Source organism: Podarcis bocagei (genome assembly GCF_964188305.1).
Source record: "Podarcis bocagei genome assembly, chromosome: 7".
In the NCBI taxonomy this organism is placed as follows: Eukaryota; Metazoa; Chordata; class Lepidosauria; order Squamata; family Lacertidae; genus Podarcis; species Podarcis bocagei.
Window position 1 is genome coordinate 90,969,387 of NC_138132.1, and position 27,487 is coordinate 90,996,873.

General features: G+C 46.8%; 1 protein-coding gene across 1 annotated transcript in view; it reads right to left on the bottom strand.

Annotated features, from left to right (window-relative positions):
- PROM2 (prominin 2) overlaps positions 1–25,983 on the bottom strand; it is a 52,924-nt gene extending 26,941 nt beyond the window's left edge. Inside the window, exons 1-12 of the mRNA XM_081200940.1 lie at positions 25,401–25,983; positions 19,408–19,457; positions 17,801–18,003; positions 16,072–16,192; positions 10,948–11,011; positions 9,937–10,026; positions 7,810–8,009; positions 6,261–6,335; positions 6,102–6,165; positions 5,516–5,675; positions 3,996–4,148; positions 3,408–3,531 (exon numbers count right to left, since the gene is read on the bottom strand). Coding sequence (XP_081057066.1) covers positions 3,408–3,531; positions 3,996–4,148; positions 5,516–5,675; positions 6,102–6,165; positions 6,261–6,335; positions 7,810–8,009; positions 9,937–10,026; positions 10,948–11,011; positions 16,072–16,192; positions 17,801–18,003; positions 19,408–19,457; positions 25,401–25,668 — 1,572 coding nt within the window. The 5' untranslated portion in view covers positions 25,669–25,983. The remainder of the gene's footprint in view (positions 1–3,407; positions 3,532–3,995; positions 4,149–5,515; positions 5,676–6,101; positions 6,166–6,260; positions 6,336–7,809; positions 8,010–9,936; positions 10,027–10,947; positions 11,012–16,071; positions 16,193–17,800; positions 18,004–19,407; positions 19,458–25,400) is intronic.
- Between the last annotated feature and the right edge of the window lie 1,504 nt (positions 25,984–27,487).

The window sequence follows — 27,487 nt, forward strand, 5'->3', positions numbered from 1 at the left end:
CATATGCAAGAATTTGATCTTGAGTCTGTGTCCAGGGCAGCTGTCTACCAGCTCCATTGGGTATGCCGGCTGAGACCTTTCCTGGCTGAGACCTTGCCTGCCTGCACATTGTCTCGCCAGAGTGGTACATGCTCTGGTTATCTCCCACTTGGACTACTGCAATGCGCTCTACATGGAGCTACCTTTGAAGGTGAATTTTTTGAACTAAATATCTATGTATTGGTGGTTAGGAACCTCAGGCCAGGAGACCAAATGCAGCCCTTCTGGACATTTGAACTCTGCTCAGGCCGCTCCTACTCTCCCCAACCCTTTCTGGTCCTTCTTCACACTCTCCTTTCTTGCCTTGGCTGAAAGGTGTCCTGGAACTGATCATGCCTCTTCCTTGCCTGGCTGGAGGAGAGAGAGGGGTGTGCGTAGAAGCGAGCCTACTGGGCAAAGGCAACATGCCCATTTGTTGCTCTGCCTGCTTTTGCCTCTGGCACTGCCCGTCACTGGACGTGGCCTGCCAAAGCTTGCCCAGAATGGAATACAGCTCTTGGGCTCAAGAAGGTTTCCTACGCCTGTATAAATGACAGTGTCTCTCGTACCACAGAACTCTTTGCTGTTTTTAGCCATTACTGTAACACTTTTCCAAGTACAGTACAAAGGATTTACTGAGCAGGGTTGCCTGGGAGAGTTTTGGCCATGCTGACAGTAATCCGATATCTCTGCTCCACTTTGTGAGTTCTAAGAACAAAAGGAAGCCCTGGCCTGCTTCTTTCCCTCCACCCTCTTCCTGCAGTTGGCTGAAAGGCAGTGGCAGGCACTTCCATTCTAGATGCAGATCAAGTGTTAATTGTTATTTGATGAGATTTAATTAATTCATTGGCATGGTCTCTTTGTGCCCGTTGTGCCGGAGGGCGAAGGAATGAAGAGGGCCAAGAGATAGCTTAATTGGATCATTCTACACAGCGTGGCAGGCACCTTCTCCTGGGTGACACACAGAGAAAGCCGGAGGGAGGAGGAAAGACCAATCTCGGCTGCGCAGGACTTTGTGCTCAGCAAAGGCCGGAATCCTGAGCTAAGCATGGATAGGATGGCAAGTTTTTGTGAATGGGGTTCCCAGCCTCACTAATGCAGAAGGAGGGCCACTTTCAGGGAGCAACTGGATACAACAGTGCCGGTTAAGCATCAACAGGCAATTGTGGGTTGGGCAACAACTGGTATTGGCCAGGGGAACTAGTTTCTTGCCTGCCCTCCTGGTCCAGCCCCCCAGAAGCTTCTGCAGCTTTGTTACATCAGTGGGAAAACACCCCTCTCTGTCCTTCATCCAGACAATCAAGAAACAACACCAGAATTTAAAGACACATTCCAGTCCAGCAAGTAATGCAAAGTGGGAGCAGTAAATGGTGTGGCCTGAGGAGACTTCCAAGGGCCAGGAAAATAGGCCCACAGACCTGAGGTTCCAAACTTCTGCATTGAAAGAAGCAGAATGAGAACTGGGTCGATTGGGCACAGGAGCTAAAATCTCTGTGGAAGTTCTTTTGCAACACTCCCCCCCCCCCCGAATTCATGGAAGTGGTGCAAGAGCACATTGGTTTCTTTACTAATGAGAATTAGCAAGCAGGGGAGATCGACCTTGTTAGATTTTTATTCTTTGACATTAACAAGTCTTGATCTGCAAGCCTCAGGGGAGGGCATTGCTGCAACAGGGGAGCGAGTTCAACCCAACTGCCAAGGCCACTTCCCTGATCAAAAACCAGCATCTGTGTTGCAGGTGGAAGGTTCCAGATTCAATGCCTGGCATCTCCAGGAAGGGCTGAGCCACTTCCAGGGCTTATCCACACCTGCCTCTTGCCACACTCTTCCCAGGCCACATCAATTTATTTATTTTTTTACGCAACAAAAACCCACTCTTTAGCATTAATCAAAGCAAACGTCAATTTGGGTTTTCTGTGGATTGCTGTTTGCTCTGACTGAAATTTAAAAAACAGCTTTCATGGGGAAAGGACGATCTTTAAAGCATGGAGTGTGCCTGGAAAGAGTAGAGGAAAGGTACAGTAAGTGTGGATAAGCCCCCAATGAGTGCAGACAGTGGGGAAGAGGTGGACCAATGGGCTGACTCAGGTTTTGGCAGCTTCCTATGTTCCGTACACAGCAATAAAAGAACAATGGGAGCACAACATAGGCTATGAAATTAACCCCACCCAGCTGACTAGAATAATAATAATTAATAATAATAATTTATTATTTAAAGCCTACCCATCTGACTGGGTTTCCCCAGCCACTCTGGGCGGCTCCCAACAAAATATTAAACAAAATAAAACTTCAAACATTCCCTAAACAGGTCTGCCTTCAAATGTCTTTTAAAAGTAAGATAGTTGTTTCCTTGACATCTGATGGGAGGGCGTTCCACAGGGCGGGTGCCACTACCAAGAAGGCCCTCTGCCTGGTTCCCTGTAACCTCAATCCTTGCATTGAGGGAACTGCCAGAAGGCCCTCGGCACTGGACCTCAGTGTCCGGGCTGAACGATGGGGGTGGAGACGCTCCTTCAGATACACAGGACCAAGGCTGTTTAGGGCTTTAAAGGTCAGCACCAACACTTTGAATTGTCCTTGGAAACGTACTGGGAGCCAATGTAGGTCTCTCAGGACCGGTGTTATATGGTCTCGGCAGCCACTCCCAGCCACCAGTCTAGGTGCCGCATTCTGGATTAGTTGTAGTTTCTGGGTCACTTTCAAAGGTAGCCCCACGTAGAGCGCATTGCAGTAGTCCAAGTGGGAGATAACCAGGGCATGCACCACTCGGGCAAGACAGTCTGCAGGCAGGGAGGGTCTCATCCTGCGTACGAGGTGGAGCTGGTAGACAGCTACCCTGGATACAGAATTGACCTGCGCCTCCATGGACAGCTGTGAGTCCAGAATGACTCCCAGGCTGCACACCTGGTCCTTCAGGGGCAGTTACCCCATTCAGGACCAAGGAGTCTTCCACACCAGCCTGCCTCCTGTCCCCCCCAAAACAGTACTTCTGTCTTGTTAGGATTCAACCTCAATCTGTTAGCCACCATCCATCCTCCAACCGCCTCCAGGCACTCACACAGGACCTTCACCACCTTCACTGGTTCCGATTTGAAAGAGAGGTAGAGCTGGGTATCATCTGCATACTGATGAACACCCAGCCCAAACCCCCTGATGATCTCTCCCAGCAGCTTCATGTAGATGTTAAAAACATGGGGGAGAGACATGGGGGAGAGGACAGAACCCTGAGGCACCCGACAAATGAGAGCCCAGGGGTCTGAGCACCCATCCCCCAACACCACTTTCTGAACATGGCCCAGGAGGAAGGAGCGGAACCACCGTATAACAGTGGCATGTTTTCCCTGCAACTCTTGGGCCGACTGTCTACTTTTCCATGCGCACAAACTCACCTTGTAGATCTCCTGATTGGCCCAGTGCTTGCACACCAAGGTCTGGACATTTCCCCCAAGCAGGAAGGTGCCGAAGACCAAGAGAATCAGTAGCCAGGAGAAGAGGAAGCTGAAGACGACACCGCTGTAACAGGAAAGACAGGGAGAAAGTCCTGCAGGTCTCAACACTCTCCCCCTCCTATTAAGAAAAGTTCTCCACATCTCTGAATCAGGTTGCAATTTTTTAAAAAATTAAAAATCACATGAACATCCACCGGCATTTGAGTGCAAATTTCTCCTCATAGACGTATTTTTTCAAACACTGACCATTTTCAGAGCACCCTCACACTAGATCCCCCGAAGGTCAAGGCAAGCACTTGTGGATGGCCGTACTGGCGACTGAGTTCTGACTGACCACCCTCCCTCCCTCCTCCCCACCACAAGAACACTCTCTTGTACCGTTGCTGAACACTAATCTTTTATTTTTCTTATTTATTGAATTTATATCCCACCCTTCCTCCTGAAGGATCCCATGTCACCCTGGAACATAGTTTAGAATCAACCCTCTGTGCTGGACTCAGACATGCCCAGGACTCAGACGTGTCTTACATTAAGAGTAATCTGGCTCCAGCTTCTCCCCTCCTCTCATAGTCACTGGGATCCTCTCGCAAGACCAGCCCATATGTGCCAAAGGAAAGCCCCAGGAAGTTGCAGAAGACAATCAGCAAGATGACGGTGCAGGCAATGACACCTGCAAGCCACCTGAGGACAGAAAAGTGGGGTGGGGACACATCAGTGAGGCTTGGAGGAGATAAGCAACTAAATTCCACTGTACATCCTATTGCCCACAGACCTGGATTCTACTGGGTGGCTTGTAAGTAAGTAAGGGGCTCTCCATAAATGAACTTCTGGTTTTATTGTTACAGATAGTTTCTTAGAAGCTCTGTTATGCTTTTTAATGGTTTGTGTTATTTTTAATATTATATGTTTTATTAAGGACATCTGAATGCCCGTTTATTTGAGATTGTGCATTTTAATTGTTTACAGTATTGGTTTTATTTTTGTAAACTGCTTAGAAGCCATTATGCCATAGAAGCAGTTCCTAAATGAAAATCCTCCTCCTCCTCCTCCTGGCCTTCCAGATGTTGTTGGCCTTCAACTCCCATCAGCTCCAAGCAGCACGGCCAATGGAGAGGGATGATGGGAGATGCAGTCCAGCAGCACCTGGCGAGCCGCAGTTTCCCCAGCCCTGCTATAGGAGATGTGGCTCAGTCACGGAACAGGATCCACTGATGAAGCATCTCTTCTGAGTCTGACCTGTTTCCCCAAGCCTTCAGTGATAAGCCTTTGATTGCTGCTTAGGTTGAGTTTTTTATTCTGTTGCTGTTGGTTTGTATTGGCCCTTGTGATTAGTTAATTGCACTGCTGTTTTAAACAGCTTCTCCTGGTCACTTGCACTTCTGCTTTGAACTGTATGTGTGTTTTTAAATCTCCTTTGTGTATTACTGTATTTTATTGATTGTTTTTTATGATTTGTGGAAGCCATGTTTTGGCAGAAAGGCATCGTAGAGCTTTACATACATACATACATACATACATACATACGTAAATGTAACTGAAGTGCTTTAAATGTTCTTAAGCACTCTATGCATGCTAAGTATTGTCATTATGATTTTTAAAGTATTTTTGTGAGCAATTAACTGACCAACAGATTTTTAAAATTATCTTTATTATTACTTTTATCTCCCACTTTTCCTCCAAAAAAGCTCAAGATGGGTGGCATAAATAGGTTCTCCCTCTCCATTTTATCCTTACAACAACCCTGTGAGGTAGGTCAGGCTGAGAGACAGTGGCCATCCCAAGGTTTGTGCCTGAGCAGAGATTTGAACCTGCGTCTCCTTGGTCCTGGTCTAGCACTCTAACCACTACAGCATAATGGCTGGACTTGATGAGCAGACGGGAGGGATAGAATGAGAAGCATAGAATCATAGAGTTGGAAGAGACCACAAGGGCCATCGAGTCCAACCCCCTGCCAAGCAGGAAACACCAGATTGGCATGAGGATGGGGGAAAGGGATGCATAGGAGAATGCTGTTCCTCCTGTGTGCAAAGCACAGAGCTCCATTTTACCTGTATGTCTCGTAACGTTTTGCCTCCAAAAAATAGGGCCGGCTCTTGTTCTCAGCCTTCACCAGAGCATCATTCATGGGACGGGTGTGATCTGAGATCGGAAAGTCGTCTGTGATGGACTGCAACTTTTGGGGAGCCTTCTCTATTTCCTCCTTGAGCTCTGCAAGGCAAGTGCGGAACATCAATGTGGAGGAGCCAAGCGAGGTTTGTGGTTTCTCATCACACGTTACTGGGCTGGGCACTGGCATGAAAAGCAAGCCTGGCACCACACCCCAATGCCCCCAATTCAAATTAAGCCCTGGCTAGATGAATCTACACCATACAGTGGAATTACAGCCTCCAGCCTAGCATGGGAAACATAGGAAGCTGCCCCCTGCTGGGTCCATCCAGCTCAGCATTGTCCACTCTGGCTGGCAGCACTCCAGTGCTTCAAGCGGCTCTCCAGCGCTTCAAGGAAGGAGTCTTCCCCAGCCCTAGCTGGAGGTGCCAGGGACTGAATATGGAACCTTCTGCATGCAAAGCAGATGCCCTACCACTGAGCTACAGCCCTTCACCTTCCGCATGAGCATGGAAGGGCTTAACTCACCTTGAACAACGTCCGCCATCTTCACCTGAGCTAGTCCCGGGATAGAGTTGAAGCTGCTATTGGCCTAGAAGCACAGAAACCGAAATGTCGTAACACATTGAGCCAAGTGTGAATTTTGCTCCAAGATTCTTCTTGCTCCAAGATTCTTTAACTACTTACCCGGTGAATCATTTCAGAGAAATTAGCCTTGGGAAGCCCATGCAAGGTCTTCAAAACTTTTTCAACTGAAGGTACCTGAGGGAACAAACCACTGATAAAAGACAAGGGCTTGGAAGTGGAGAAGAAAGTGAAAATTCTGTACATTTCAATTAATATAGTCATTAGTTGTATTCCCCCCCCCCCGCCCATGGAAAATTCAGAGCTTTATCTACAGTTATAACCATAACCTGGTGCCGTCCCGATGCTTTGAACTACAACTCCATCAGCTCCAGCCAGCACATCATTGTAGACCAAAAGACCTGGAGGACACCAGGTTCCTGAAGCCTCCTCAACTGGCAAGAGGCACCCCTCTTCCCATTTCCACCTCCCCAGAATCTCCTGCACCAGGTTGGGGAAGTCTGTGACCTAGAGGAGGAGTAGAGAACTTGTGGCCCTCCAGGTGTTGCTGGATCTCAACTCCCACAAATCCGTCATCTTTGGCCATGCTACCTGGGGCTGATGGGAGTTGGCCAACAACATCTGGAGGGCCACAGCCATTGTGTAGAAAACAAGGGTGCAACTGGAGAAGATGGTGGCAGGTCTATGATCAGATATTTTGTGTGTTTTTAAAGGGATAAATGCAGCAGCAGATCCCCATTAAAATCAGACTGGGTAGCAGCCAGGGCTGGCCCTGTGATGAGGAAGTGTGAGGCAGCTGCCTCCAGTGGCAGATGCTGAAGTGCAGAGCTGTGAGTGCCGTGTGGCTTGCCCTGTACCCCTTACAGTAGCCTTCTGCCCTCAAATGCAGTGGAAGACGCTGTCCTTTCACCTGTATTGGAGTAAGAGTCAACCACCAGTCCAACTGGCTTCTGTCTATGCCTTGGGGCTTGAGGCTGCCATCTTGCCCTTGGCCTTAGGCAGCAAAATGTCTTGAGCCGGCCCTGGTAGCAGCATTGACAGGAAGTCACTACCCTTTTGCACACACATATGGAGCTGCTATTTCCATCATGGGGGAAAACATACCATGCAGGTCACTATATTGCCTCAATCCACATTGGAGGGCTGCATGCATTCCCCCTTTTTCAAAAAAGACTTGGGAGATCCAATCACAGATCTCCCCTGTGCCAAAACGTTGACCCTGAAACCCACAGTTCTGTGCACCATCAGCTACTGAAATGAGTGTGAAGTGTGGGGCTGATGGCCAAGCTGGGTGTGGAAGCTTGTGCTTCATTAAAGAGGTCCCTGCAATTAGCCTTGACAACTGCCATCCTAGAAGAAGAAAGCACACTTCTGGACAGGAAACATGAACTCTCAACACAGCTGAAGGAAATGTGACATGAATTCAAGTCTACAAATGACCTAAAGAAATACAGCAGAGGCAACAGAACATCTGTTAATGGCCCAAATCCTGCTGAAGTGTACAAGCTTTCGTGCACCAAAAGAAGTGACACAAGTGTGTTTATTTTGCTCATCAGAAATGCACTGGAGAACAGGTTGCCCTTTTCAAGGCACCTTTGTACTGGAGCAAGAGTCTCCATCCTGGAGGGGCCCAGCCTCTCGGTGAACTTACTTTGCGGTAGTTAGCGCCCAGCTCCAAACTCTGAGCCTGGCTCAGGGCACCAGCGCAATAGATGCAGCCTGGATCCTCCAGGAGGGAAGTGAGGCTTTGCTTCCTGTCTTTCAGGGCTGCTTCCAGCTCATCTTGTTCCTGGGTCAGGGCCTGCACAGTCTTGTTGAGAGTCTGCAAATGGTGCAGGGAGTTCTGTAGGTCTTAAAGAGAAAGGTCACATTAGGGCTGCCGCCTTTGTTCTGGCAAAATACAGGACAGGATGGCGGCAGGCAGGCAGCGGGAGGCTGGGGGCAGATTCTTTTCCCACCTGGTGCTGAAACACGTGACCTTTCACACACCCTTTCACATACATGCAGTAATGTATGGTATTGGACAGCAATACATGCAGGACAGAGCAAAAAATAAATGAGCATATTCTGATGGGGGGATGAGCTTTGTCCCACACGTTAAATTCTGAAGGACAGAAAAAAATATTAGGGAACAGGGGGGATGGCAAGCCATATGGGGAGCTACTCTCTCCCCCCCCCCCCCATGTCATGCGGATAACAATGTTTGGAACGGGGTTTCTGGGCTACACCTGCACAAAACTGCTTGTTTCTAGAGACCCAGAGCCTGCTCCTCTCTGAGCGAAGGGGCCCAGTGCTCCCAGGGTGCAGCTCTGCAGATGGCTGCCTTCACCCAGCCCAAGCTGCAGGAAACTGGAAGCAGCAGCATGAAAGCCTTGCCTTGGTTTGCTCCTCCTTGGGGGCGAGATGAGGAGAGGGAGTGAGGAGGGAAAAGGAAAAGAAAGAAGTGAGAAAAGGGAGAGAGCGTGCGTGCAGCAGCAGAGTGGAAACGGGGAATACAAGACAAACTGTGTCCTGTATTGAATCAATACAGGAATTTTACATTGAAATAAGAGACAATCCTGTGTTATACAGGATGGATGGCAACCCTAGCGCACAACACGTTGTGAATTCCACTCCTGGTTTATCTTATTTTCAAAAATAAATAGCATATAAATATGCTATTTTTTCAGGGTAAGTCCATCCAGAGTGGCTTATGGCAATAAGAACTACAAGTGTGTTTGTGTCAGTATTGCTCAAAACAGGAATAAAGCAGATTCATGAAAACAGAAGCAGGCTCAGAACTATATAACAGACTAATACTGTAATCTCCATCCAGTGAATGGGACAAAACATTATTTAGGGACGGCCAATGAAAACAAAGGAGTCTGTCAGGCCCTCTGAATGGCACTCGCCACAGCTCTGTGGGGAGGCAGTTCCAGAGGTGCCCTCCTAGACCCAGGAGGTGGACACACCAGGAGGGCGTCCGGTTCAGATGCTCCATCTTCACCCTCAGAGGCAGTCTGCCTCTGAATACCAGGAGGGGGGGCCCTGCGGCTGCACTCAGGTCTCGCTTGCTTGCATCTCTGGGCATCTGTGTTGCCACTGTGAGAACAGGATGCTGCGCTAGATGGGTCACTGGCCAGACCCAGCAGGCTCTGCTTATGTTTCTACAACATCTCGGTATGTGTGCAGGATGGTACAGGTGCAGGTAGTCATCCCAAACCCTTTAGGGCTTTAAAGGTTTACACCACCACTCTAAACTGGGACTAGAAACACAATGGAAGCCGGTGCAGCTTCTATAATACAGCCATTCTTGAAGCTGAGCACTGTATACCCACCAGAACTCTGCTGGCCACGACTTGAAACTAGCTGAAGTTTCCTGACCATCTTTAAAGGCAACCCCATTACAACAGATCACTATATTTGTCCAAACAGGATTATTTTATTTTATTTAGTTGCACTTTGGGACAGGCACCTGTAACGCAAGCCTTTTAGGGGTGACTCTGTGCTTTCATCATGCATGAACTGCAGGTATCATTTGGTAAACTGAAGGTGTAAACCATGCAGGATGTGTCATCATCAACCAGCCTTCTGCAACCTGGTGCCCTCCAGATGGCTTGGATTACAACTCCCATCAGCCCCAGCCAACAAGGCCATATGATGCTACAGCTGAAGGGAGCATAGCTAATGGGAATTGTAGTCCAAGCCACATCAAGGGCACCCGGTTGCAGAAAGCTGCCACAGTGTCGTGGCCTATGAGAGTTAAAACATAATAGCTTGAGACAAGTCTTGATCTTACCTTGCACTCTGGCCTTCAAAGCATCCATGGCAGAATAGACATTCCCCTTGAGCAGGAGGTGGATGGTGGTGCCAATCGTCCAGCTGACATCTGAAAAACACAAAAGCACCACCTGTCAAATCTGGGGCAATTCCCACCTCTTCAGCCTAGCTAGGAAGATGTCTTATGCTGTACAGCTGTTGTGGTCTTGTTGGCTTTACTTATTCTAATTCACACTGTGATTGCTTTATTCTGCTTTGATAGTTCTCTTGTTTTAATATTTGTCGTTTTAAATTTCATTGTTAGCTAATCCCAGAATATCAGTTACTGGGTAATACACAAATACAGATAATAAATTTATGTAACGCAGTTTTATATACTGCTCTGAAATCCATTCTTTAATGAAGACTGGTTTATACATTTTAAACTCTCCGGACATTGACACATTTTCCCCACCCCCAAGCTGCTCTCTGCATTCAGAAGAAAGTTTTCAATAGCACCCATGGAAGCCTTTTCTCCATCTTCTCTTACTGCTTGTGCCAAACCAACAGAACATCAAACCCCACTCACATTAAATGTTTGGTCTGAGAGGACACTCAAAGCAGGAGCCGGACCCATTCCTGAGTGCCTGATGAGGGCACTTCTGCAGACATTTGCATATACAGTGGTACCTCGGGTTAAGTACTTAATCCGTTCCGGAGGTCTGTACTTAACCTGAAACTGTTCTTAACCTAAAGCACCACTTTAGCTAATGGGGCCTCCTGCTGCCACTGCAACGTTGGAGCCCAATTTCTGTTCTTATCCTGAAGCAAAGTTCTTAACCTGGAGCACTATTTCTGGGTTAGCAGAGTGTGTAACCTGAAGCGTCTGTAACCTGAAGCGTATGTAACCCGAGGTACCACTGTAATAGCCTGTTGCATTCACACATGTCTTGAAATATATATATATATATATATGAGACATACACGTGAAAAAGCAATGTGTGACATGGCCCTGAGGCAAACATAAACATACACAGCAATGGCAACTTACTGTTCAGGTCACTGAGGATTTGCTGTTTCGGGACTGTAAACTGCTCTACGGTCAGCTGAACTCCCTATAGCCGGGGGTGGGAGGAGGAGAGAGAGAGACTTTTAAAGGGTTGAAATAAGAGCTCAACTCACAACTTGGCATCTTTCAGGAAAGATTTGCATCAGACCTCATTTCTGACCCATGCAAACCTTGACCCCTTGCTACAGAAAACCCCCAGGGTTTGTTTGTTTTGTCTTCTTGCAAAGCTGAAACGAGACACGGAGGGGTAAGCTCTTAGCCCCATAAGGCCCAGCGGGAAGCCAGTGAAGCTTTACAGTACTTGCACTTGGTACCTATGGCTTATTCAGTGACCCAGGAAGGGGCACTAATGGCAGGGTGACATTCCATGTGAACCAGTGAACCAGTCTGTGCACGTGGAAAGTGCATTTGAACGTGAATGGGCCTGTGTGGGATACCTACATCGGTGAGGGCTTTCCAGGTGGTCCACATTCCGTATAAGTCAAGTTTTAAGAACTTAAGAAGGGTCTGCTGGACCAGCCTAGTGGCCCATCTAGTTCAATATCCCATTCTCAGTGACCAGCCAGATGCCACAAGCAGGATATGAGTGCAACAGCACTTTTCCCTCCTGCAGTTTTCAGCAACTGGCGTTCAGAAGCATTATAGCCTCCAACTGTGGAGGTAAAATATATCCCTCAGGATATACCCACCAGTAGCCACTGACAGCCTTCATGAATTTGTCCAATCTTCTTTTAAAGCTATCGCTGCTTCTTTGCTTCCTTGGGAGAGCAGGAGCAAGCATGCTCCATGGCGCACGTTTCAAAGCCAGGCTGCATGTGCCCCAGTGGAAAACACAGATGTGGTACAAATGCTTCTGTGACTTCAAAACGCAACCCAGAGGGCAAAGGGACAACTAGAAAGGAGGCAGAGAGCTGGCTGTATTCACAGGAAACTTCCCAATGTCTTTGTGGAAGTCAGAACCTTGGCAGAATGAGAATGTCAAGAAATACAACAGGCATGCTGACTTTTCGACTTGGTAATGAAATTGGCCACAGTCCATTTTCAATCTGTCAAGTGGGATAGATTTTATTTCGTTTTGTTTTGTTATTTGTAGGCAGTAGTGTGTGTTTGTGGTGCCAGTAGCTGAAATTCATGCAGAATTTGTTCTTTGAGAAAAACAATGTGTGCTCACACAAACCTAGTTACGTTGCACTGTCTGGGAGTATCTTAAGTTCACCACTGCTCCCCAGGATAGTTATACAAGAATGTGGCTTTGATAATTTTCTTTGCATTTATCAAGTTACTTGATGGGGAAAGGCTGAGGCCCTTCTTCACGTGCCTCCTCCATGAGAGGCCCAGAGGGTGGAAACACAAGAGCAGGCCTTTTCTGTGGTGGCTCCTTGCTTGGAGAATGCTCTGCCCAGGGAGGTTGCTGCTGCCTTCGTTACATATCTTTAGGAGCCAAGCAAAAACATTCCTCTTCTCTATGGCATTTTAAACTGTGAGGAGTGGGTGCTTTTGTTTGATACTATGCTATATATTTTTGTGTTTTTATATTGTAAACTGCCCTGTGATCGTCAGATAAAGGGTGCCATACAAATTAAACAAAGAAACAAATAAAATAGAGCATGATTTGCATGAAGAAGGTCCCAGGTGAAACTATGCTCAATCTTTATTGACCATTTGTTCTGAATTATTTGCAGAGAGGTCATATGACAAGGAGCATTCATGTTGATTTGCTTGTGGTCGGGATGAGTGAATATGTCAATTTCTCATCTTTCCAATGTTAAGTTCAGTTCTCCACATTTGCACATCAGTATGTGATCTTTTTCTTAGTCGTCATGAAAATTCATGCAGTTTTGCTTAATATACACATTTTTGCAGTGCGATTTTGCCTAATATGCACATGTTTGCAATGCAAATTTCCCTAACACAATGTATTTTTGTATGTTGTTTTCACAGATACATGCATTTTTATGCACCCCCCCCCATATGCCCTTTTGAACATATTACTTGGCTGGAGAACTGCACTGCGAAATTCAGAGAAGTTATTGTTTCAGAAAGTATGAATTAGATGTTTGCCTTTAAGTACAAACTGAATTAAATTTCTCCTCCATCTTTAGCTTGCCTTATGGTTAATCCTTTGTCCATCCCACACTCTTCTGTACATTTAGCCGCCACTTAAAGTTCTGTTATGCGCTTGAATTGCACTTGCAAAATAGTCTGGAGGCAAACTTGTTGTTTTGCATGTGGAAGTGGTGGGGACTGTAGGGGCTCCTGACTGTGGATTTGCCACATCGTATTTTGTTTAGCCTTACGTAGGCTGACTGATGGGACCCCCTCCTTAATGACAAAGAATCCTGCAGCGCCTTAAAGACTAACAGATCAATCATGGCAGCAGCTTTCACAGAGAAAGATGTCTTTGTCATAGTCATGCATCTGAGAACTAACTGGTCATTACGTGGGAAATCTGTGATTACTGCTTCCAGTGTAATTTCTCCTAAAAGCAACAGAGGGTGGGACTGACTGAAGGAGGAAGGCATAGAAACCAGCAAGTATGCAAAAAGGACAAGCATATTTTCATACATAAGTGCCCACCAAAAGGAATTATTATAGTTCACCGCTTTAGGGGCACAGCTTCCTTCTTCAGGATAGGCAGGGATATTTGTTCAAGCTGTTTCAGTTATTCTACAGAGTCTTAAAGTTTAAGATTGCTCCAAAGGAAAGATCCTGTCCTGTTAAGTTGTAACAAAACCCTCTTAGTTTTCGCACACTTTGGAGTTCAAGTTTCTCCTCTCTGCACTTCTTTCTGTTGTGGACTGGGTCATTGCCCAATAGGATGCCCTCCAAATGTTTTGGTCCCCAATTCCCATCAGCCCCAGTCAGCTCAAGGTAGGCTAGCTGGGACTCATGGGAGTTGGAGTCCAAAACATTTGGAGGGCATCATATTGGGCAAGGCTGAACTAGAAGCATTTTGTTGTTTACGCCATCCTAAAAAATACACATTTTCTCTGTCCTGCTATGTGGTAGGTGCCAGATTTAAATGACACCATGGAAAGCTTGCAGGTTTGTGGCATCTAAGTGGAAAATGTTTGGTGCAGGCTTATCCAATTTCTAGTTCAGCTCCTCCCAGTCAGGGAAGTAACATCTTTTTAAAACTCCCAATAACAGGGTGAAACAATAAAATACCCATTAAGATTTAATGCTGTGTATGAAGAGCAAATTAAAATGACTCCCAGCCAACTAAATCATCCCCCACCACGCCACTCCCAAATGGCTCATCATCCACTTCTGGTTAATGAAGCTGTTCCTCTGCAGCTTGCCCCACTGCTCAGCAACCCCTCGTCACCCTTTGGACCACCCCATGGCGCCACAGATATCTCTCGCAGGCTGCAGAGCAGTTTTCTCAGCTTTTTCTCTGCTCTGGGGTTGCAAAGGGGACGTGCCACTGCCAGCTGCTGAAGAAGGCTGTGGCACATTCAGAGTGCCCTGGATTTGTGTCTCCAAGGACACCCGCTTGCCAGCTCACATTAGCACACAAGCAGTTAAGGAGCCTTACTGCTGCTGCGGCAGCTGCCAGGTGCAATGGTGGCCAGCAAGCCAACCTATCTTATGCAGAGGCTGCCTTGTCTTTCCACTTTCTCAGAGCAGAAGCAGCCAGTGGGGGGACGGGACGGGGGGAGGACGTCTCTGCATCTGAACCAGTGGCTGACAAACTCAGGTGCCATGAAACATCCATCTTCACCATGGCAGATTGGAATTCTAATCTTAAGGCAGCTCCAAAACATACATTAAAAACACACTAAATGCAAATTTCAAGCACATAGCTTCCCCCAAAGAATTGTGGGAATTTATCATTGCCAGGTCTACATTTCTCAGTACCTATAAGGTAAAGGTACCCCTGCCCGTACGGGCCAGTCGTGACTGACTCTGGGGTTGCGCGCCCATCTCGCTTAAGAGGCCAGGGGCCAGCGCTGTCCGGAGACACTTCCGGGTCACGTGGCCAGCGTGACAAAGCTGCTCTGGCGAGCCAGCACCAGCGCAGCACACAGAAACGCCGTTTACCTTCCCGCTGGAGAGCGGTCCCTATTTATCTACTTGCACTTAAGAGTGCTTTCGAACTGCTAGGTGGGCAGGAGCTGGGACCGCACGACGGGAGCTCACCCCGCCGCGGGGATTCGAACCGCCGACCATACGATCAGCAAGTCCTAGGCGCTGAGGTTTTACTCACAGCGCCACCCACGTCCCCTCAGTACCTATAACAAGCTACAATTCCCAGGATTCTGTTTTGGGGTGATTCGTGTGGTTTAAATGTATGGTGTGGGTCTGCCCACAGTGATCACCTGCTGTTCTCACAGAGAGCAGTTTTGCTCAGTTTCTCATATTTTGCTATCTTAATTTCAATCTGCCACATTTCCACATCAATCTGCATTTTTAAAAAAGAGTTTATTCACACATATCCCTAATATACACATTTTTAATACACATTTTTGGTAAGAGAACTGCATTGCAAAATTCAGAAATGTGTAAATTTTGAAGTATGGGTGTGTTTCAATTTGTGAGTTGTTTGGGGTAGTTTGAATTAAGATGGTTTCACATTAAAATGTGAACTGAATCAAACTCCACCCCCCCAATCCCTAAGAACAGCTCAGTTCACTGAACCACCAGCCTCCCAACATTTCTGATCCTGATCTGCCTGCCTCACAATTTCGCCTTCATCCTGACTCATCTCTGCCCTGTCCCACACCCACTGGGCTGGAAAACCACTTCCCTGGGCCTCAGCACCCAATACTTTGAGCAGAGACCTTCTTGAAAACAAGTAACATGAGTCTTGTAAAGCAACCTAGAGGCACTTATGCCCGAGAGCACCACATAGGTCCAACTTTCCAGTCATGATTCTATACCTGGACATCTTAGTAGTAAAGAGACAAAATTTCCTGGCAATAATGACTCACACCCCTCTAGCCCAACCCCTCTAGCCCAACCCCTCTAGCCCAACCTCTAGCCCAACAGGGGGTTGGACTCGATGGCCCTTGTGGTCTCTTCCAACTCTATGATTCTATGATTCTATGACTCATAGCAAAGGCGGATGGGCAGAGAAAGAGACAAGAGGTGTTGCCAACTTACTCGGGGGACCCAGTTCATGTGGTGCCTCAAAACCTGCAGGGTGTTTAGTGCATCCCGGGTACCAGGCTCCAACTCTTCTTTCACCTTCTGATTGGCAGCAAAAGCACAGATAACACCACCTCTGCAAGAAAAGTGGTACAAGCATAGTATAAATAGTGATCTCCTCTGTCTGACTATGCACGTCTCTTGTCTTGGTTACTGAATACTGGATGACTGGCAAGCAATTGAATATGTGGGAACTGTATCCATGTATGCATACATAGTAGAGTGGAAATACTATCAGGCAGAGTGATTGCTCATTCACACATCGATTTGCAGCCATCAGGTGATGGACCTGTAGTAGTTTTGCAGCCATCAGGTGAGGGACCAGGTAGTTTTCATGTCATGTCAGCATTCTGTACTTCCAGGGTTACTGACTTACTTCCCTCCCTTTCCTCCAAGGAACTCATGGTGGCAAACATGGTTACCTCCTGTTTTAGCATTGTAACAGCCCTGTGGGGTAGGTTATACTGACTCGCTCAAGGTCCCTTGATGAGCTTCATGGCCAAGTGGGGATTTGAACTCTGATCTCCCCAGTCCAACATTCTAACCACTGCACCACAGAGCTCAGTTGGTCCAAGCCTGCCTTTCACCTTCTCAGACTTTGGACCATCTCCAACCCTAGCCTGCAATATGGGACAATTCTCTGCTTGACAGATCTGACATTTCTTTCTCATTTGCGCTTTAGTTTTCTCATTAGTCTTTTCTTTCTCCATTCCACACATCTTTTCTCCTTTAAAAATAAAGCCTACACAACAAAAAAGAGAGGGTGGTGCTGGCTCTAAAATCCACATGAAGTTGCAGCATCGTCCACTTGAGAGTCCTGACTCACTAGCTGAAGGCCAAAATGCTAAATTAACATGAAGCACAAGGAACACTAATCTGCCTACAAACATCTTGAACCACTGACCGTGCTGGCATAACTTGTCCACAACAAATCAGGATGCACAGAAACCTGGGGAAAGTGGTTTGTGAAAGGAAGCAAGGGAAGAAGGAATGGGGCTTATAGGAATGGTGCTCTGTGGGTTATAGTGAGCCCCACCTGTGAAGCTTCAAGGCGAGTTAAATAGCCAAATGAGTTTGGTTAACCAGGAAGCCCAGTGAGTGAGTGACCTTGGGCCAGTCACTGTCTCTCAAGCTAGTCTACTGCACAGGGTTGTTGGGAGGATAAAATGGGGAGCAGGGAAGAACTGTGTACACCACCAGGAGCTCCTCAAAGGAAAGGTGGGACAGAACTGGAAGGAGGAGGAGACAAAAAGGTGGTGGACCAGATGGGCCACTGGTCTGATTCAGGCCAGTTCTTATCCTTCTTATGCTCCTGTGCTCTTAGACACTAGGGGGCAAGAGTTGCTCAGTTTGAGACTTCAATTTTCCCTAGCCGTGACCATTGCCCCTGCTGGCTGGTGCTGATGGAAGCCCAACACAATCAGGAAGGCCTAATTCCTTATTTAAAGCTTTGTAGGTAAAACAACAACAACAACAACAACAACCCAGAACCTCTAGATATGCCTGGTAGGAAATGGGAAAGCCAATGCAGGTGTTCAATGACAAGCCGTACATCCTCCCCAGAAAGTTTCATCTCCTTCCCCCTCCATGTAACTGTCAGTCCTACAAGCAGCCCACCTCACCCCCACCCCCGCCGCCACTGCTATTGCACGGATGTCGTGGACTAGCTCAGGTCCTCACTTACAGGATGACAAGCGTGATCAGGAGCAGGCAGAACATGAGGAGGTTGCGCTGGCAGAGGAGGGAGCGGCGGTATGCCTTGATCCGCCCGCCACAGCGCCTGTGCTTCCGGCAGCAGCAGAGGCATAACCCGGTCATGGGCACCGCCACAAAATAGATGACAGCAATTGTGGCACAGATGATGTATCCTGTTTGATACTGGAGAATCTGGAGAAGAAAGCAGGAGTCCTTCAGAGAATGATCGCTGGTCTCTCTTACCACCACCACTCTGCTTGGCTTCTGTGATCCCTGAGGCCATATTCACACCACACATTTAAAGCACTATCATATCACTTTAAACAGTCGTGGCTTTTCCCAAAGAGTTCTGGGAGCTGTAGTCAGTTCAGGGTGCTGCAAGTGGTTAGGAGACCCCCAAGTCCCATCCCACAGCTACAATTCCCACAGTGGTTTAACAATCAATCTCTCTTCCTATGGAACTCTGGGAATTCTAGGTGTGTGAAAGTAATGGGGGCCTCCTAAAAAGTCTCAGCACCCCTAAGGAACTACAGCTCCCAGAGTTCACCGGGGGTAGTTTAAAGTGGTATTACAGTGCTTTAGATGTATGGTGTGAATGTAGCCTTAGTTATGATTCTCATTGTAATTGAAAAATGTCCATTGTTAAGAAGGATTAGGTGGAGGGGACATGTGGACTCCTTGTATGCTGGAATGCCATGTTATCAATGGGGAACCAAGGAGACGGGATTTCCAGAGTAGTCAGCCATGATAGCTTTTTTGCAGCAAAACCAAGGAAGAGCCTTGGTATTAGTTTTTGTGGGATACAGACCCCTGGGTAAGAGGGTGGCACTTGAGGAGGTCTACCTAGGAAGGAATTAGTTCAGGGCTGCCATAAGTCTGGAATTTCCCAGACATGTCCGGGGGGCAGCCCCCCCCCCAATCTGGGTGGATTTTTGCATTTTGAATTAAATGTCCGGGTTTGAGGGGTGGGTTGTTTTTTATTTTTATGTTTTTGTTTTGTGCATGCTCAGAAGGCACTGTGCCCCGGAACAGGGAGCAGGCATCGGGTGGCCTGGAGTGGTCTGCTGGGGGTCGTGCTAGGCTTGGTGTTGTTCCTGGCTGCTGCCAGGCCTTGTGTGACCGTCCTGGGACTGCTCAGCCTCCCATCATGAGCTGGAGGCCGAAGACAGCAAAGGTAATAGAGGTGGGGGGTGCCCTGATGGTGGGGGTCCAGGTTTTTGATCCCTGGAATATGGCAACCCAAGACGAGTTGAGATGGGAAGGACTCCCATGTCTTCTGTTATAATCTTCTCTTAACAACATCCTCAGGTTTACTGCCCACCAACTCCAAGTCCTCGCCGTTTCTTAAATATCTGCTAATGTCAAATCTCTTTCAAATGTCTACAGAGCCTCCAAACATCGTTCCCCAGCTATACCTCCACTTGAGCCCATGTCTCCTGTGGAAGCCATGTGTGCATAAGCCTCAGAACTGTAGTTGGGCATATAAAGAAGAAAATACCTAAGAAACTAAACTGTGGTATCCAACATGGATTCCGAGCTCACAAAATGGTGGACATCCTCCCCCTAAGTGGACTTTCCTCCTCTGTTTTTCCTTACCTGTGAAGTATTAGCAGACGGTGGGTCATTTAGGGCATCCCTCAGCAACACTGTGGAATAAGACACATTAGTTGCAGAATATTCAAACATTGCCATAGCAACCCACCCCTCAACACCTTTGCCCACGGCCTGTGCTTCTCTTCGTAAAGGGAAAATCCAGTTCAGCACCAGTTTTGTGTACTTCTAAAACCCTGATTTTTTAAAATAAAAATCTTTAAAAATAAAATTCTTAACACTAATTATACCTTCCTTCCATCGCAACGGTAGGAGTGTGTTTATCTAGCCTTTCAAATGTCTCCCCAGAAACGCGGAACAGTATCAAGGCAACCACGGTTCCTACAGAACTGACAAGCCACTTTATTGACCTTTCTTCTCTTTGAAAAATTATTTTGGCATTCTATACCTTATTCCAAAAGAAACATGAATACAGTCAACCTGCCAGGCCGCTCTCTCATGGTTAAGAGTTGCCATCTTTAAACTTGACAAACAATGGGAAGCCCAACCATTCACAACATCAATGGAGCGAATTGTTGTTTTTTCTTTTATTAGCATAATCACTGAGGAGCTTCCTGTGACTATGGTTAATTGTTGGTACCTATTATTTGTCTTTTTATTATACACACTTTGAGAAAAGGGCTTGTTCCCTTTGGTTATTAGAGCCTCTCTCTTTTTGCATGGAAATGACATGGAAATGTGGACCGCAACTCTGTCAACAGAGGCTGTTGATCCGTTCACAGATGGATCCTGTACATGTTTACTTGCAAAATGTCTCACTAAGTTGTATGAGGCTTACTCACAAGGAAGTGTGCATATAATTGCACTCACACACTACAATCCTGATAATATTTACTTAGAAGTAATTTGTACAGAGTTTAAACAGTTCAAGCTTAAACATGTCTACTCATAAGTAAGTTCCTGAATGCAGGCAAGTAGGTACAAGTTTGCAGTCCTGTCTCCCAAGCAGTGACTGCATTGGCTTACATGAGGGATTATTCCTCCATACAAGGACCATTCATATAGAAAACTAGCATGTCAGGATCTAGCCTACCCATCTTTCTAGGTGCAGGATGAGAGGAACACTTTCATATGGAGGAGCAGTCGGTCACAAGAGCATTCACCTATAGCAGGAGTAACCATTGTGCTGCCCTTCACACGTTCTTCACTGCAGCTCTCAGCAGCCCGAGCAGTGGCGGATTTCCGTACAAGCTTAACAAGCTATAGCTTAGGGCCCCACTCTCTTGCCCCCCCCAAAAAAAAATTAAAGGAAAAGAAACTGGACGTACATTTCCAAAATATAAGATTTTAAAAAATGGTTTTAGATACCTATTAAGTCCATACATTACCACATAGCATATATTTAACACAAAAAAGCGACAATTTGTTGTTGACAAAGGACAGCTGGACATATAAAGGACCCCATTACTTTCAGTAGCTTAGGGCCTCATCAAACCTAAATCCAACCTTGAGCCCAAGCCAAGATGACCAGTGGCCTGTGGGTGATGGGCGTCATAGCCCAACAACATCTGAGGTGAGGGCTGCACATTAGCTACCCCTGGCCCACAGTCCTAAGTGGTGCAACTCATGTCTGTATGCCTCAATTCCCCACACCCACTAGGGTGTTAGCATCTACCTTAATATGTAGGGGCGGGCAGTTAGTTCTGAAAAATAGTTTCGGAGAGGAGGTTAACCCCTCAGTGTTGCCTAAGCAACCTGGCAGCTGCTCACCATAGCTGCAAAGAAAGAAGAAGAAGAAGAGTTTGGATTTGATATCCCGCCTTACACTCCCTTTAGAATCATAGAATCATAGAGTTGGAAGAGACCACAAGGGCCATCGAGTCCAACCCCCTGCCAAGCAGGAAACACCATCAGAGCACTCCTGACATATGGTTGTCAAGCCTCTGCTTAAAGACCTCCAAAGTAGGAGACTCCACCACACTCCTTGGCAGCAAATTCCACTGTCGAACAGCTCTTACTGTCAGGAAGTTCTTCCTAATGTTTAGGTGGAATCTTCTTTCTTGTAGTTTGGATCCATTGCTCCGTGTCCGCTTCTCTGGAGCAGCAGAAAACAACCTTTCTCCCTCCTCTATGTGACATCCTTTTATATATTTGAACATGGCTATCATATCACCCCTTAACCTCCTCTTCTCCAGGCTAAACATGCCCAGCTCCCTTAGCCGTTCCTCATAAGGCATCGTTTCCAGGCCTTTGGCCATTTTGGTTGCCCTCCTCTGGACACGTTCCAGTTTGTCAGTGTCCTTCTTGAATTGTGGTGCCCAGAACTGGACACAGTACTCCAGGTGTGGTCTGACCAGAGCAGAATACAGTGGCACTATTACTTCCCTTGATCTAGATGCTATACTCCTATTGATGCAGCCCAGAATTGCATTGGCTTTTTTAGCTGCCGCGTCACACTGTTGGCTCATGTCAAGTTTGTGGTCAACCAAGACTCCTAGATCCTTTTCACATGTACTGCTCTCAAGCCAGGTGTCACCCATCTTGTATTTGTGCCTCTCATTTTTTTTGCCCAAGTGTAATACTTTACATTTCTCCATGTTAAAATTCATCTTGTTTGTTTTTGCCCAGTTCTCTAATCTGCCAAGGTCGTTTTGAAGTGTGATCCTGTCCTCTGGGGTGTTAGCCACCCCTCCCAGTTTGCTGTCATCTGCAAATATGATCAGGATGCCCTTGAGTCCATCATCCAAGTCGCTGATAAAGATGTTGAATAAGACCGGGCCCAAGACAGAACCCTGTGGCACCCCACTAGTCACTCTTCTCCAGGATGAAGAGGAACCATTGATGAGCACCCTTTGGGTTCGGTCAGTCAGCCAGTTACAAATCCACTGAGTGGTAGCATAGTCAAGACCGCATTTTACCAGCTTCTTTACAAGAATATCATGGGGCACCTTGTCAAATGCCTTGCTGAAATCAAGGTAGGCTACATCCACTGAGTTCCCTAAGGAGTCTCAAAGCAGCTAACATTCTCCTTTCCCTTCCTCCCCCACAACAAGCACTCTGTGAGGTGAGTGGGGCTGAGAGACTTCAGAGAAGTGTGACTGGCCCAAGGTCACCTAGCAGCTGCAGGTGGAGGAGTGGAGACGTGAACCCGGTTCCCCAGATTACGAGACTACCGCTCTTAACCACTACACCACACTGGCTCTCTGGACAATCTGGTTGTGTATCACCTTCTTCTCACATACTTTGGCCATGAGAACCAGGCCCTGTTCAGGACCTCAGAGGGTCTAAATCAGGGGTAGTCAATATGGTGTATCCAGACATTGGGAATTACAGCTTCCATAACCCTTCAACACTGGCCAGGTTTATGAGAGTTGTAGTTTACATAGAGAAGGAAGGGATATCCAGCTCAGCTTGCATTGATAGGTGAATCAACCTAATCAGCACTTTCTGAAACAATACAGCTACCAAAACACAGCCATCCTATGAAATGCACTTTTCTGAATCCCGCAGTGCAGGTTTCCAGCCAAGTAATGTGTACAAGGAAGAGGAAAGTGCAGAAAACTGCAAAAATTAGTGAAGATGACATACAAGAATGTGCTCCATTGGTGGAAATTGCACCATGAAAATGTGTAGAAAAGGCAAAATTGCATAGAAAAGGGGGGAACTGGAAAAATTCACACTAAAATGCTGGTGAATTTTCATGAGGACAAAAGAAATAATCACAAACTAATGTGGAAATGTGGAGAACTGGGAGAGAAACTGAAATGTACATATTTGTCCATCGCTAAGTTCACAGCATCTGGGCAGAACCATGCTGGCTACCCGTGGACGGGAGCGGCACCTTGTCACATCCAACCTTCAGTCCTGTTCCCACTCAACTCCCAGTCAGCTGGTACAAGTTTGCAGTCAACTCCCAGTCAACTTCCGTCTGTGGAACAAACAAAGCTTTGCTACTTGCCCAGACAAGTTGATTTATTAAAAGGAATCCAGGTAGAGAGAATGGTCATGTGTCCCTTTACACTGATCATCTGGTCACAATCTTCCTGGCCAGGGTCAGATGTCTCATATTTTAATTTAAATTAATAATTTCTAAATTTGCATCTATTCCATGCAATTTATGCAAATCAGTGCCCCCTTCTTTGGTGATTCATTTCCTCCTTTTTGCCGATGCGCAAATGGCCAGCGGGGGGGACAACCCCAAGGGACCCATCACTTTTCAACTGTAAGATGAGAGACGTTGGTGGACTCCCTCCTCTGCTTTGCCACATATGCCTTGAATCCAAACAGCTGACATTCAGGCACCCCAGTCCTCCTCATATGAGAAATACCTGCATTACAGTCCTATCCCATTCTATCCTAAATCCACTGTCAGAGGTCATGTGCCCCTGAATACAATGGGGGAGGCTGCTGGTCTTGCTTATGAGCTTCCCAGAAGAAGCATCTGTTTGGCCACCATACTGATTTGTTAATCATATACAGTAGTACCTCGGGTTAAGTACTTAATTCGTTCCGGAGGCCCGCTCTTAACCTAAAACTGTTGTTAACCAGAAGCACCACTTTAGCTAATGGGGCCTCCTGCTGCTGCCACGACGCCGGAGCCCGATTTCTGTTCTTATCCTGAAGCAAAGTTCTTAACCTGAAGCACTATTTCTGGGTTAGTGGAGTCTGTAACCTGAAGCGTATGTAACCAGAAGCGTATGTAACCCGAGGTACCACTGTAAAGTGGCTTTTGCTGTAAAAAACTTACTTTGTAACTTCTGTTTTGTAAATAGTGTTTTATAGTTTGTAATTGTTTTATTGATGATTTGTTAATTATTTTATATGATTTATGCTGTATTTGTGATGTTCTAGTATGTTTTATTATGTTATTGTTTTTCATTGCTTGAAAGACGCTTTGAGATTCATTTGAATGAAATGTGACATAGAAGTACAATCAATCAATCACTGTGAGAAATGGATGCTGAACCAGAAGGGATTTAGGGGGAAAGTGAGGGTGCAATTTAAAAGAAATTGTATAGTTAGAACAATTACTGTATGTTTCTGTCAGGAGCAATGTTGAAAACGAATATCAAAATGTGTTTCTTGGCCATGTGGATTTGCCTCTTGCCTTCCATTCTAAGTCATGTTTGCAGCACCCCCTTTAGCGCCCAGTATGGGCACTCCTCTGAATCCGCCTCTGCCAGATGAACACCCTGCCAGATTCCTATAAGGCTGGGGTCTGCAGACTAGGCGTGCTGGTGGGTTTTGATGAGGGAAAAGACGGGAAACACCCACAGAAGTTGCTACATGGTGGATCAGGCTGCAGGGACCCCCAGGACACTTCCAGATGACCTCTTTATCGAGCATTCATTTTGATTTGTTTACAGGGAAGTTATACAATGTCACATCAATCGTTATCCCACACTTTCAGTGCACTTTCTTGTCACTTTCCTTACTGCAAAAAGTTGCATTTTTTGAAGACGCAGATTTGCTGCACAAGAGTGCCAAATCCACTTTAATTACACAACCTGAATTTGCTGGATAGGCACCTACCACTGGTGTGTGTGTGTGTGTGTGTGTGTGTGTGTGTGTGTGTGTTGCATTTTAGCCACCCCAGCAGAGAAGAATGAAGCTGCTGTTAAGAGCCTGCAGTGGCAGTAATGCCTGGGGTTTCTTTAACGTGTGTCTTAGAATCATAGAATCATAGAATCATAGAGTTGGAAGAGACCACAAGGGCCATCGAGTCCAACCCCCATGTCTTTCCTTGGGTCCCACATTTTTCTCAAAGGTCTCAAGGCCTTTCTGTTGCCTTGGCTCTCTGGTTGCTTTTTCCTTTTCTTTTAGCCAGTTCCTTCTCCTGTGGATTTAGAACTAGCCCAGCCAGCAGATCTGAGCAGGTGACAAATGCTTCACCCTCATGTTTTATCTGCTGATTCTTGCACATCAAGCTACTCTTGAAGGTACAAGGCCTGGTCAGGCTACAGCTTGTTCTCGTTTGTTTCTTGCTCCGTTGGCAACTGCACCCGGCTCCCACGGCTGGGAGAAGTCGGCTTCCTTACCTGTCGGGAAAGGGTTCTGCTGAACAACTTCAAGGTAGCCGTGGACAAGGGCGTAGAGGTGATCCATAGATCCAGGGACTCGATGGTGGGCAGGAATCCGCTGCTCAGCACCCACATCAGCAAACTGGAGGATGGGCGAAGGGCTTCCCAATGAGCATTGCTGAGAGTGGACAGGATCCAGGAGAATGACAGCAAAGGCCAGAAGCAGGAGCAGCGGACATGGCATCCCAAAGCCACGGGTGCCTCCTGAAAGTGCTGCGTCCTGCATTGGCTCAGAGATGGGTCTAAGCCCCAGAAATATGGCAGTAAAGAGATGGATGGTAGCATCCAGTGCTATGGGAGGGTATTGATCCTCCCCAGTGACCCTCTCTTCTTCCCTTGGACCAGCAAGGGGAGCAGCCTCTTTTCTTGCTGTCCGTCAGTGCTCCCAAGCCCTGCTTGCAAAGCAGAGGGCATGAAGGAAGGGAGGCATGGCCACTGCTCCCTCTTCAGCTGATCATCTCTGTCTGCAGCTGAAAGGCCGGGGGGGGGGGGGAGCAAGCAACAACCCCAAACCTGCCAGACGAGTTTGATCCTCGCTGCAGCCTGAGCTTCTCGCTGCTTCCCAGCTAGTGGGATGGGGCAGGGTGTGGCTGCTGCGCTGGGTGGAGGGGAAGGAAATGAGGAGCTTTTCCCAGGAGACATTCATTGACTTATCCCCAAACCAATGATTGTTCACCCACTGCACTGAGTCAGCTGGCCACATGCCCTTGGTTGCCACAACTGTAGAGGGAGGTAGCTGCATCCTGCCCCTAATTAAGAATATAACACCTGTTTTCCTAAGGAAGGCACATTTTGAAGGTACGTATATTCAAACATTTCAAGCAGGTTTGTCTGGTGAAACTGACTCTCCAGCTTCTGGCTCTCTAATAATTCCAGGTTGATCTATGAATTGGTGAAAATAATATTTGAAACATGCATGCATGGACAGCACTGAGTCCACAATAAACTGCTGTGTTATGGTGCCCTGGCTCTGCTCATTGTCTCAGCAAGTTTAATGGTTGTATTTTCATGGGGGGGGGGGGGGAGACACCAGTGTGGTCGCTTCCAGGCTGCTAGCAGCTTGCAGGAGGGATTTAAGTGCATACCAGAAATTTAGGTTTGTGGATTACAGCGCTCTGTCACCCTAGTGGAACAAATCCCTAAATAAACAAAAATAACTTTCTGCAGTTAGGAAACTGACAAGGAAATGCACTGAAAAGGGAGGGATGGAGGAATGCTTAATGGATCACATCCACACAATACAGTCACAGGGAATCATGGAAACTGTAGTTTGCTGTGGGTTTGAGAGGACAGCACCCTTAATGAACTACAGTTCCCATGATTCCCGGGGAGAGGGGAGAGCCATGACTGTTGAACTCATATAAAAGTGCTTTAAATATATGGTGCAGGTGTGATGAAAAAGACATATAAACAACCTGCAAGCAAATCAGGATGGACTAAGGATGAATGCTTATTTTCATATACCTGTAGCCTTCCTGCAAACAGAATGGAATGAATGCTCAGTAAAGACTCAACCTAACCTAACTTTGTGCAAGCAAATCAGAGCGCTGCATATCAGGTTGTCGGGAGGAGCCCTGTGTATGAAAAGACAACCATTAAACTTGCTGACACAATGAGGAGAGCCAGGGAACCTCAACGCAGCAGTTTATTGTGGACTCAGTGCTGTTCATGCCTGCAAGTTTCAAATATTATTTTCACCAATTCATAAATTAACCTAGAATTATTCGAGAGCTAGAAGCTGGAGAGTCAGTTTCACTAGACAAACCTGTTTGAAGAATTTACCTTCAAAATGTGCCTTCCTTAGGAAAATAGGTGTTATATTTTTAATTAGGGGCCAGGATTCTACCCAAGCCTTCTTTGTGTATCGCTGGATAGTCCAAGCAAGTGAGAAAAATAAAAGAAGTTTCTTGCACATTCAAAGAGGGATAGCCCAGTTCCACTGCTGCCTATAAGCGTAAACTTTGGTGTCGTGCAGCAGCTGGGTGAGAGAATGCAGGTGAGACTTCAGCATTCCTGAAGACCAGCACAGACTTGCTGGTTCTTCG